This window comes from Nomascus leucogenys, chromosome 14, assembly GCF_006542625.1.
Source record: "Nomascus leucogenys isolate Asia chromosome 14, Asia_NLE_v1, whole genome shotgun sequence".
Taxonomy (NCBI): Eukaryota; Metazoa; Chordata; class Mammalia; order Primates; family Hylobatidae; genus Nomascus; species Nomascus leucogenys.
The window spans coordinates 4591765-4605663 of record NC_044394.1 but is presented as its reverse complement, the minus strand read 5'-3'; the positions used below and the strand labels follow the sequence as shown (position 1 = coordinate 4605663).

Here is a 13899-nt window from a genome sequence, read left to right as displayed (position 1 = left end):
GTTTCTTCCCATTAATTATCTAGGCCTTAGGCAAACATTCCTTCACTTTTATACTTCCTTGAATGCTCTAATCAAAGAGCAAACCCATTCCTAGACTCCCCTGCTCCCATTCCCATAAAACAAATTAGCAGGTTTAGAAACAAAAGAAAAAAACCAATGTAATCAATTAAATGTTAAAGAGTTCCAGGACTTAATACCTGAACTGAACAATTTTGACCAATGACCTAAATAAATTTGGGGCACATGCTTTTCCATCCCAAAGCCATCTGGATAAAGGAAGGCTCAAGACCTTTACATTATCCCCATCAGGACACAGCATCCTATCATTGAATAATAGAAGACAAACACTGACCTAGTTTAGAAGTGCAGATGAAAAGAAAATGAAAACAGGATACATGACAACGGCAAGGAAACCATGGTAACTGGAAGAGATGACTGCTTTGCTTACTTTATTTTGGTCAGAATAATCAGCAAGCTGAGCCTTTAGCTCTGTAATCTTGGCCTCTAACAGACGGATCACTTCTTCATAGTCCATTTCCATTCCATGTGCCTGTCTCTGAGCAGCTTCAGCAAGATGAATCCGACTACGCAGGGCTCTTGTTTCTTCAACTACAGCTTTGGCTTCCTAAAGATTTCAAAATTAATGTCATTTAAAAAATACATAAGAAATAGTTCTGAAGTTTATACAAAATATTTTCCTTGCTCTGGAAGTTATAATTCCAAAAAGTCAATATACATATATTATTTATTTCTCAATTTGAAAATTAATAGTTATGTTATTTTATTATGTGAGGTTGCCTGATATTACTTTTTCCTTTGTTGATTTCAGTATGGAATCTCTTGACTTCATATACCTAGCATAACATTTTGAAAATAAAGGAAATAGAAGATAGTTGAAAATGGAAAAAAGAAGAATGAGAACGGGCTCAATAGATAAAAAGAGTAGGCTACAACAAAACTCAAGTAGGTAGTAGGACTCATGTTCTAAAAAGTGTCTTGTAGGGTCATCAGATGCTGCTGAGAGATTTGTAGCAGTGTTATGGGGCTTCTCCACGGACCAAGCTCCAGGGGCTAAAGTTATCTCATGGACGTCAATCTATCTACTATTTCTCCCTTTTGGTTTAAGCCAAAAGGTAGCATTTAGTAGCAAAGTACATAATCGTGTTGTTGAATGCAATGCTCACAAGACATTTATTAAACACATGTTATGTCTCTTCACGTGTCTTTTCTCACTTAATCTTTAAAACAATATTGAGAGAAAGACATTACTAAAAAACATTTCATACATAAGCAAACAGACTCAGAGAAGTTATATGACCTGTTCAAGAACACACAGCAGTGCCAGAATCTGAAACTAGGTCTGCCTGACTGCAACATTAATGCTGTCTTTCTACTGTTTTACTCTGCCTCTAAATGAAAAAACAAAAAACCCTCATACAGGTATACCTTCCACCTTAGGAAGAGGATAGGGTAGCCAAAACCACTTGCTCTCTCAAAATGTACTTGGAGGGAAAAAAAATGTACCTTGGAGACTGGGTCAAAGACAGCCCAGGACACCAATATAATTTAATATGGCACTTCTTATACTGTAAACCATTCCTTTTTCTTTACTTGATGCAGAAATCTCTTTTCTCTGTGACAGAACTTTCTGCTCCAATTGCCATGGCTAATATTAAACTATGGCTATTTCAATTTTTTCAGAGCTGTTAAGGTACATTTGCTTTTGTTTGAGCCTAAATACATTTGAAGTGCTGGGAGGGTTAGGAATGCTGGCATATTCTTAAGGGTCAGTTTTTCATTCATACATTCAATAATGATTTATTAAGTATTTATTATGTGTCAGGTTCTGTTTCAGGTACTGGGGGTAGACACTAAACAATATAGACAAAAAGCCTTCCCTCTTGCTCCTTGGAATTTACATTCTAAGTTTGGGGAGATAGGCAGTAAATCAGGGATGAGAGGTAAATGTCTCATTGAAAAGATAATTGACCAGAGACCTGCAGGAGGAATGGAGTCAGGATTTTTTTTTCTAGGAAGAGGGAACAGTCTGCATGAAGGCCCTGAGATGGAGTTGTGATTTGTGTCTTTCAGAGAACAGCAAGGAAGCCAGTGTAGTAGAGGTAGGAGTGGTAGGGTCTAGGAAGACGGGAGTAGAAAGACATGAGGGCAGAATGGTAACAAGAGTGAATATAGGGATGGAGGTGGAGTAAGTGGCAGAGGCTAAGAGAATTTGTAGGCCGTTGCAAGGACTTTGGTTTTACTCAGGGTGAGATGGGAAATGATTAGAGGGTTTTGCGCAGAGAATCGATGTGATCTGACTTAAATTTTAAAAGTGTTACTTTTGCTGCTGTGTTGAGAATAGACTGTAGGTGGTGGGCAAGGGTGGAAGCGGGGAGAAGAAAAAGGAGACGGGCAAAAATTAACTGTAGCTTCAATAAGGGTGATAGTGGTGGAGCTGGTGTGAAGCAGTTAGATTCTAAATATAGTTTGAAGGTAAAGCCAACAGAGTAGTTCATCAATAGCATTTGTTTAGCAGCCACTGCATCTAGCAACCATGTTTATGACAAAAATACAAAGGGGTAAAAGATAACCTCTCCTTTTCTGTCTCAACTTAGAACATCAGGTATGACTAGATAAATGGATGAAGAAAAGAGAATGTTACAAAAAGAGAACCATGTGAACAAAGGAAGAGAGACAAGAAGAAATGTGGCACACTGAGAAACAATACTACATCAATTATGATTGGAGTAGAGACTTGCTATAGGGGAGTAATGGATGAAAAAAGGTCGTGGAAAGGGAGGAATTCAGGCTCTGGTAGAAATGGCAGGCATGATGGGAAAGGAGCTTGAGTCTGAAGAAGATTTGAAGGCTTCTGAGCAGAAAATGATATGAGAAAACAGTGCTTTAGAAAGCTACATCTGGCAGCAGGGTGCCAGATGAAGAGATATGGCCAACCGATTGCCTTCTATGCCCTTGACTCAAAGAACTTTATTTCCTTGTATCTGAAAGTAATTGTTTTATAATAAAAGAATACTTTTAGAAAGAAATATCTGGAAAAGATAGGTACATTAACCTAGCCTACCACACCAGTCAATTTCATTCAGATGATCAAGAGAGTCTCTAGTGACACAGATGGATCAACTTCACACCAGACTGCTGCTGTGCATACAGGAGATAATGGCTAACTATGTGCCAGCACTATTCTCAATGTTTTACATCCATCAACTCAGTTAATCCACACACTGCCATGGATATGTCTATTATTATCCTCCTATTATTATCTGCATTTTATAGACAGGACTTTGATACACAAGAAAGTTAAGTAACTAACTCAGAATCACAAACCTAATAAGTGACAGAGCTAAGATTTGGCAGTCTAGTTATAAAGTTCACGTTCTTGGCTACTATGCTGTACTACCTTGCCAACTACAGAAAATGTTTTAAAAAATCACTTTTAGATGACAATATTATCAGTGCCCAGTCCTGGATGAGCTTATGATGTGGTCATTACAATAGGTATATTTGATGCTGCTTCACTCTCCATTTTTCATTCAATCAAGCTACAAAAAAAAAAGACTCTAAAGAGGAAGGGCAGAAAATTCTCCATAGCTGCAATGAAGAATAACTAATTTGATGATTTGTCTTCTTCACACTAACTTCATGCAGCTTTTATTCCTCTATAAAAACAGCACTTTTATTTTTGTTCAAAGAATGCTAGTTAATTAAATGAAGAATCTGGATGGAATTTATATAGCCATTATTGTGCACTGATGGTAATACAGTGTGAAATGTAGTTGGGTGGTAAAAGATGCAGAGGTTTTGATGCTGAATAAATTCATGCTATTTCTTTTGTAAATGTATAACTGTCAGGTTGGTGAATGTGACCCCTTAGCAAAGTTCTAGCCCAGTTACCACTGAATGGCTGTTTAAAAGATTAGTGCATTGAAATGATGACTTTTAGAGGAAGCAGTAAAGAAAAGATAACAGCAGTGTGCCGTATTTAGCAATACAAGATCACATAAATCCATTTTCTCTTTTCCTCCCAGGCTGTCTTCTAATAAATAACTGTACAGCCTCCTATGTCAGTAACAACTGAGCCAGAATTTTCCCAGTGCCTCACCATGAGACTGAAATCCCATTAGGGAAAATGCTGTGGTCTATTTACTGATTTACTATGTAGTAGATAGAGTTTAATTCAGTTTAGAAGGTTAGATAATAAAAGAAAAATGAAGATATAGTAGTAAGTCAGAAAATCCACATAAGCATTATGCTTTTTAATACTAAGCAGTGTGAGCAAACACACTAGAAGGGAATCCTGAATTATGAAGTAAAATCTGTGGCTTAATTTTTTTTTTTTTTTTTGGCAACACTGAGGAAGTGTCTTGAACTCACACTGGCGCTTTATAAAATGAGGTTTTTCTGCCTCACGATTACACAATGAAACTTTAAAGATCAGACCAAAGTCTTCTCTGACAATGTAATCTGAACGAGTGAAAATCTTTCTAGGCTCCAATACTTTGGACTTTTGTTGGGACAAAGCACGGTAACAGCTCACACACATGACAATAAATATGCTATGTGTTTTTCCACATACAGCACTTTTTCCCCACAAGGTAACGTGATCTAGAATGAAAAAATATGGGCTTTGAATGGGACATAACTAGGTTAGAATCTCAGATCAGAATCTTACACTTTTAAAAATTTTCTGGCTCTGTAATTCTCTAAGACTCAGTTTGCTCATTTTTACAATAGGAAATCACACCTATTTTATTAGATCAAAACTACTCTCACAAGAGAATTAAAGAAACTATTATAGTTCTTGGCACAATTTTTTCCTTTTCCTCTTTCTTACCTTGAAAAAATATACATAATCACCTGTGTGATCAAAGAGCTAGACAAAATAATTTATTAAGGGTTTTCCTGAGGCACTCAATTAGTAACACCAGCTCTTGAACTTTGGAGAGTTGTTTGGAAACACAATTTGCACATGTATTTTTTAATGTTAGCAACAATCATGTAAAGCCCTTTCCTCTAGTTATGAGTTGTAATGAATGGCTCCCTGTAGTAGAAGGAAAAAGCATTAATTGTAGTAGCACATCTATAATTAGGCTAATACATTCACATCACTGACTTTAAAAGTTCTGCAATTTTTAAGTTCATCAGTAAATCTTTCAAAATGTCAACAGGTGACAGGAGAAAAATGAGACTGCAAAGAGATATATGTTTTTGTGCAATGTAACCTATGCTACCAAGCCCTAAAGAATACTTCTCTTATCAGCTTCCTACATCCACTCTTTGGAAAGCCCTTCTTGGTCTTGGTACTATTACAGCTTGTGAAAAAAATTAAGGGTTACTGCAGGAAAAGGGCTATTGAATTAAAATGTTTAAAAGCAAGTTATATCTAGTTTCCTTAACTTATGAGTCTGATTTGTTAAAATATATATAATATACCTTTCAACAGATAATCCCAAAATGCTTTGCAGATATTGACAAATGAAGGTATAACTCACCCCTCAGGCATGAATGTGTATGGGGGAGAATATGAATTCGTAGAAATTTTTAACAGACCTCTGACATATGCTTTCTTTTCTCTTTCCTCACTCCCCCTCCATGATTCATCTAGCCAACTCCTCCTCCTCCTTACCTAACCAGTAATTAAGCACTGTGAAGTCTTCATTTATAATGTAATTTGCAGCCATTGCTTAATTTCCATTCTAACCACTATATTACTGATTTATGTCTTTATCCCCTCATGCTTGGGTACTATGAAAATCACATATGTGATCACCCTGCCTACGGTGTTCTTTATTGTAATGTATTCTGCATACTTCTGAAAGATTGATTTCCTCAAAATATTGATGAAGTACCACCTTAGGTAACAAACCTAACAACATGGTACATGATAAAATATATCCTCATTCTTCATTCTTCAAAGTTCTCTACTACCTATTCCAAATCAACCTACTTACTAGCTTTAGTCCACTTAACTCTCACATGATTCCCATATCCAAGTACATTAACTTACCACATTTACCAGGTGAAATTCTTCCACTTCCAAGACACGTTGGGTCACATTAATCCTCTAGGTATATATGCTTTTCACCTTTTTCCATCATCTAGTTGTTACTTGTCCTTCAAAATCTATCTCAGATTTCACTTTATCTGTTTTTTCCATTCTACTTTTGTATAAATGATCTTTCTTGCCTTTTTTATCTTTTATACTTGTCGTCTGTAATTAATCACATATTTAGTACTCTTACTGCTATCTTGAACTGTCATTAAAATGCTTTATTACCCAACTTTCTAAAATCAAAGGATCTTGACTGCCCAAATTAGAACACAATCTGTCTGAGAGTAAAAACCCTATCTAATATGAGCAGGTGCTCTACTTAACACAAAATGAGATATAACTGAGTTGACAAACCATGAAAATGACTATTTCATTTTTCATGTACAAAAACTGCCTTAAGGAACTTTATTAGGCAAGAAGCTTTCATAGGAAATTTCTTCAAAAAAGGGTTCAGATATATAGGAATATTAGAACTACATTTCATTTAACAATTAAAATAACAATCATAAACTATGCTTTGAGAAACACCATATAATAATAGGCAAATTATTTCATTATATTACTTTTTTAGAGTCTCACTGTGTCACCCAGGCTGGAGTGGAGTGGCGTGATCTTGAGTCACTGCAACCTCTGCCTCCCAGGTTCAATGTGATCTAAAGACATCCGCCCACCTCGGCCTCCAAAAGTGATGGGATTACAGGTGTGAGCCACCATGCCTGGCTGCATTATATTCTTTTTATATAAATTTTAAAAAATCTTTTTACATTATTTATCAAGCAAATAACACTAAGTGGAATGAAGAAAATACCAATGCTAAAAATGACAATTATACTTGTGTGTCAATTTTATTTCTTGTTTTCATTAAATATATATGATTTTTAAATTACGAACATTAATTTATATTTCCTTAAAAATTACAATTTTCGGCCAGGCACAGTGGCTTACATCTGTAATCCCAGCACTTTGAAAGGCCAAGGCAGGTGGATCACCTGAGGTCAGGAATTTGAGATCAGCATAGCTAATATGGTGAAACCTCATGTCTACTAAAAATACAGAAATCAGATGGGTATGGTGGCAGGACCCTGTAATCCCAGCTACTTGGGAGGCTGAGGCAGAAGAATCTCTTGAATTTGAGAGGTGGAGGTTGCAGTGAGTTGAGATCACACCACTGCACTCTAGCCTGGGTGACACAGCGAGACTCTGTCACAAAACAAAACAAAACAAAGCAAAACAAAACAAAACAAAAAAACCCACAATTTTCCATCATGAGAAATACAGTGCATGTTCTCTAAGACTAAATAATCTTGAAGGTCTTTTTCAACCTTACCTAATCCTTGATTCCACAATTTAGGTAGCAACACTCATTTATAAAGTGTGTAATAATGATGGATATCTAGAACTTCAAGAAACAAAGATTTTTCTTTAGTTTGTATGATAAAGTAAAATCCATTCTCATTTTGCAAAGAAAGATTGGTTAAGCTTTTGGAAGAAAAACAGGTCAATCAGATTATAATTAGCTCTAATTAACCCTCCCAAGAGCTTTCAATTTTTTTTACCTGCAGCTGCCTCACTCTCCAAAAGGTGCAAATTGATTTCTGCTTCTAAGCATCAAAGAAAATCAAAGAAACAATTTTCAATCTCCTTTATAAACAGAAGTCCCTAATCAAGGACAGACATAAAACTACATCTAATTGATAAATTTTATCATATGAAACTTGTTCACAATATAAATATTAGTTACAACCCTCTTTGAAAAATATATTTAACCCTGAACATGTATTTTCTGGTTTAATGAAGACAGACATAGAAAAAAAAAAAAGCTACTTTCCTAATTCTCCAATTCTGGTTACACAAAAGGGAAAATTTATAGTATTGGAAACTTCCTTTCATAACTGCAGATTAAACTTTTTTCATTGAAAAATGGTACAATTCAAAAGCAACTTCTGGGGTATTAAACATTAGAATTCATCTGAAATTTGGGACTTAAGGGAGATCTGTCTTTAAAACAGAAATATATTCCTTCCGCATTAACCTTTAGAGATTTAATTAAATTGGAATCAAAATTTCATCAAATTTTGTTTTGGAGGAATTTGACCAAGAATTCTAAATTCAAAGCTAGACATAACAAGAGCTAAATAAAAAGATTCATAAGTTGATGTTGACGAATAAATCAGTGAAAACTGGTAAGCAAATTTTGAAACAACAAGAAATAAAGAAAGAAACAAGAGGAAACATGGCCCAAGAATTTAAGGCTTTCATAAAGCAGCAATAGTTGGTACTGGCCAAAGAGGAGTTAGATAAAACAGTCATTTACCTAATAAATATTTATTGAAAAAGCAACTAGAAAGACCAGATAGTCCCATACAGCCCCCATATTATGTAAGAATTTAATCTATGATAATGATAATTTAATCTATGATAAAATCTATGATAATAATATCTTTGTGATATTTTGATGACAACACAAAATAAAAGTGGTTGTGACAACTATTTGGAAAAACAGTGTAAAGTGTAGACCCTCATCTCAAACCATATATCTAACAAGATAATTTCTTAGATGAATTAAAGAAAGATATTACAGGGATCTGGGTAAATATATATCTGAAATATGACTAGGAATGAACTTAAAGTTATAAAAAAATGAAAAATCATAAAGACAAAGGTTTGACAACACAAAAACACTTATGTTTAAAAACGTCAAAAAAAATTAGACTGTAATCCCAGCACTTTGGGAGGCGGAGGCGGGTGGATCGCAAGGTCAGGAGTTCGAGACCAGCCTGACCAACATGGTGAAACCTTGTCTCTACTAAAAGTACAAAAATTAGCCAGGCATGGTGGCGGGTGGCGTGCCTGCAATCCCAGCTACTCAGGAGGCTGAGGCAGGAGAATCGCTTGAACCCAGGAGCTGGAGGTTGCAGTAGCCGAGATCGTGCCACTGCACTCCAGTCTGGGCGACAGAGCAAGACCCCATCTCAAACAAACAAACAAACAAACATTAGAAAGGCAATTTTTAGACAGAGGGAAATATGTGCCCCAGAATTGGTAGAAATAGGGTTAATAACTACAACGTAAAGAGATCTTATAATTACAGTAGTGAAAGGGGAAAAACAGTGATTAAGAATATGAGAGGAGGAAAGAGGAAAAAGTAGTGGTGGGAAGGGGACACAGACAAGATAAATGGCATGTGGCAGGGGTAGCAGAATACCACTAGCAACCACATCAGGAAATCAACTGCCTTCAATACTGAAGAACTGCGATGAAGTTCACAATTTAATTTCAAATCCATGGTTACAGACAATCTTTGATATCTAACATGGATGACGGTTAATCAAAGTAATATTTTCAAATAGTGATTTATTTATGTGGGATTAGGCATGACTAGAGAAGTCTTGTTTTTAACCCTAAAATAGCTTGTGAATAAATCATTTAACACAATGTCATGAGTCCCATACTGAAGTAAGGGACAGAAAGTGTTTCGCACATAGTAAACTGTCAAGATAAGAGTTTTATAGTATTAACTGCCTTATCACTACTTCCTCCTTGGGTAAAATTTACTAGTTTGTCAGCCAAATTAATTCATATTGCTCTAATATTAACAAATGCAAAATGTTCAGCTTCTAAGTAGATGTTTAAAATATACCCTTAAAGATGTTCTCTTGGTATTTCTAGTTCTAGATCCCTGAGGAATCGCCACACTGACTTCCACAATGGTTGAACTAGTTTACAGTCCCACCTGACTCCCCCCATTGTTGGTTTCAGTTCAGGCCTTGCTCTGGCAGCCCTTCCAATTATTTGTAACTATCTGACACCTTATATTAAAACAATTTTTATTTAAAAAAAAATGTTCTCTTAGCAACTGAATAATGGAATTTTAGTGATGTGCATTTGTTTTTAGTAAAGCAAAGAAAATTATGGGGAGTAATGCCTACTTTTCTATATAGATATGCCTCAATAACAACTCACCAGCCACAGGGCACCTATTATGAAATGCTTTCTAGAAAATGATGATTTTGCTCTATTTTTATTTTTGCTTACTAGATTGAGAGCTCCTTGTAGAACTGTATGTTTAGCATTCACAATGACTCCACATAAAGCATACATTTAGAAATGTTTCTTAAATTCTCTTACCACGTCTCCTTATAAGTTACTATACAGCTGTGTGAAACAATTGATGCCAAAGTATGACATGTGGTCCCTAAATAGCCAGAAAATAAGTGGCTCACAGTATGGAACCTAGAACTTTAACAGCATCAGTTCTAACTAGGCCAACCTACTATAGGTAATAATCCAATGAACTGGAAGGTTCCTATGAAGAATTGCAGATTCTTCCAACACTGAAAATTCTGTGATTCTACATTGAGTTCTATATTATAAATAGGATAATAAAATTTCTCTTAGAATCATTAAGATGGTAAGATCTTTTCTACAATTAAAAAGAAAAACAACTATTTGGAAATGATAGTTTTGAAATAGACACCTTTGTTTGCCAATGCTTGCTTAGAAGGCTACATTCACCTCTAATGAATCACTAGGTATGGTTGGTGTCTGCGCAAACAGGAATGCCAGCTGGGCTGTCTAAAAGCTATGTGCTGGTGTTCCTTCTCCAAGCTCACTGCCATTTCTTGGTCAGAGTTTAATGGTGGAGAATTACAGGAGTCACTTTCTGAATCACAAAAAAGGAATTGATGTAAAAAAAATCCAACTAAGTTTGTTTAATAAGTTTCTTCAACCAGATGGCTGTCTATCACTATAAGAGGTTTATAACTTCTTTTCTCAAAGATATTTTAAAAAATCTTTTAAAAAGGCCTTTCCAACTTCCAGGTACCCCAATCAAAGCTCATCATCATTGGTCATTAGAGAAATGCAAATCAAAACCACAATGAGATACCATCTCACGCCAGTTAGAATGGAGATCATTAAAAAGTCAGGAAACAACAGATGCTGGAGAGGATGTGGAGAAATAGGAATGCTTTTACACTGTTGTGGGAGTGTAAATTAGTTCAACCATTGTGGAAGACAGTGTGGAGATTTCTCAAGGATCTGGAACCAGAAATACCGTTTGACTCAGCAATCTCATTACTGGTTATATACCTAAAGGATTATAAATCATTCTACTATAAAGACACATGCACACATATGTTTATTGCAGCACTATTCACAATAGCAAAGACTTGGAATCAACCCAAATGCCCATCAATGATAGACTGGATAAAGAAAATGTGGCAAATATACACCAGGGAATACTATGCAGTCATAAAAAAGGATGAGTGCTTGTCCTTTGAAGGGACATGGATGAAGCTGGAAACCATCATTCTCAGCAAACTAACACAGGAATAGAAAACCAAACACTGCATGTTCTTACTCATAAGTGGGAGTTGAACAATGGGAACACATGGACACAAAAAGGGGAACATCACACACTGGGGCCTGTCAGGGGGTCAGGGGTGAGAGGAGGGATAGCATTAGGAGAAATTCCTAATGTAGATGATGGATTGATGGATGCAGCAAACCACCATGGCACGTGTATACCTATGTAACAAACCTGCACGTTCTGCACATGTATCCCAGAACTTAAAGTATATATTTAAAAAAAAAAGCCTTTTAAGATCATTGTAGAGATGGAGTCATGATTGGTTGCCCAGGCTGATCTCGACCTCCTGGTCTCAAGCAATCCTCCCGCTTTGGCCTCCTAAAGTGTTGGGATTACAGGCATGTATAGGAGAGTATACTCTTTGTCCAACCTCCCCCAGCAGTTACATCTTGCATGACTGTAATAGACTATCACAACTAGGAAACAGACATGGATACAATCCACCAACTTTATTTAGATTTAACCAGTTTTAAATGCACTCATCAATAAGAAGGAACAACCTACAGATACACACAAGAATCTAGACGAATCCCAAGGGAATTATTGCTGAGTAAAAAGAACCAACCCCAAAAGATGACATACTGTATGATTCCATTTATACAATATTCTTGAAATGACAACATTATAGAGACATAGAACAGATTAGTGTTTGCTAGGTGTTAGGGGAGCAGGTAGGATGTGGCTGTGGCTATAAAAGAATAGCATGAGGGATCTGAGTAAAGAGGGTTTTTGGTAGAAAATAAAAGTTGGCATTCTGAGGCCACAGTGACTATCTGAAATGGAAACAGGAACATTTTACTATAGCATGCTTTTAGAACAGAAAAGACTGACAAATATATGTATTTCTCTTCTTTTTCCCTCTGAAGATGAGATAGCATCTTAAAACACCTACTAGTGCTATATTGAAAAACTAGTAAAAATTTAGATCACTAAAGAAAAATGAGTGAGAAATCATATCAATTCTAAAAATTAGAGGCTTTACTGCTTTTTAAATAAATACACAAAGAAACACAATCTTTTAAAGTGTGAAAATGTGAAAAGTACTTTAGGAATCACTTATTATTGTTGTTCTTTTTAAAGATATATTTAATTTGTTCTTGGTTTCCTTTGTTGCTTCATCTGAAAACTAAGATAGCTCACATGTCAGCTGCACAAGCTGTTACTTGATTCATGTTCAACCTCAATTGTCCACAGAGAATCCTGTGTTGATTTGACCTTACATTTCTGCCTCAGGACTTCATGCTCTTCTCAAGAACTGAACTCAACCTTTACACAGGTGAGGCCAACTACAACTGGGCTTATCTGAACCCAGAGAATTTGCCAAATGCTTAATATCCCATGTTTCTTTAGGGCAAAGACTGGTTCAGACAAGCTAAATATTTTGGCTTTGGACTGTTCACCAATTCATTGCTGCCTTAGGTCATAATACTATGCTGAAAGAAACTTTAAAAACAACTTAAGTGTGAGAGTAGGCTTTAGAAAGCTGTTGATCAAAGGAAGTTGCTAAAAGAGTGGCCCATGCCTGTGAAAAGTTGTTAGAACTTGAAGAAAAAATAACAACAATTTCATGGGAAATTGTGCTCATGATTTTAAACTTAAGCTCGGTTATTCTGTAAGACATAAAAACTCATAAAAAATACTTGAGTTTTAGAGAATAGTACAGCCAATTCTTTTCAAAACAGTGAGTAGGTATTCTGGTAGCGATCCCTGATTGAATAAAACAATGAAGGTGATCCTTCCAGTGAAAAATGAGCCCCTCACAGCTTGTTTTAATAATTAGGTTATCTATGTGTTTAAGGAATTTACATGGGATGATCATTAGTACTGCACTAACTTGGTGTCAAGATCTTCAAAAGGATATCAAAGGAAAGAAACTGCCAAATTTCACAACATTTAAGTTTCTAGTTTTTAAAAATTTTTAAGAGTTATACACACTGTATTTATAATTTTAAAGACTCATTTATTGTGAAAAAAGAAATCAATCTTTGGAAAAATGGAAAGGTATTTTCACTAAAGCACAGGAACTCTTTCATTAACAATAGGTCTGTATCATCAAAATCCTCTTAACAAAATAATATCATTCTATATACATAAGAAAAACTAAATAGTATCCATGGTCAACATATTTTAAAATTGGACACTTTCAGGGTTGATTTTGGGTAGTCTACTTTTTTTTATGATGTTTGTTTATGAAATGAATGGTGTTTCAGTATGTATGCATGTGGGTTTGTATAAACAAATGTATACATGTGTTTTTAATTATTTTTGTTTAAACTGGAAACTATACACTAAGTACTACTCTGAATCCACACACCTTTACCCTCAGTCTGATTTATCTTATTTTGTTGATTGCATCATTACAGCCTCTCAGTCACTAAATTACAAAGCTTTGACTGTTGTTTCTCCTTATTACTGCACATTCTATCACTGTTAAATCTGGTGGACTTTATCCCCATGG

The 13899-nt window shown here is 35.5% G+C and overlaps 1 protein-coding gene across 1 annotated transcript in view; it reads right to left on the bottom strand.

Annotated features, from left to right (window-relative positions):
• The window catches only part of STXBP4 (syntaxin binding protein 4), a 191439-nt gene that overhangs the window by 86336 nt on the left and 91204 nt on the right, over positions 1-13899 (bottom strand). The window contains exon 13 of the mRNA XM_030828589.1: positions 449-625. Coding sequence (XP_030684449.1) covers positions 449-625 — 177 coding nt within the window. The remainder of the gene's footprint in view (positions 1-448; positions 626-13899) is intronic.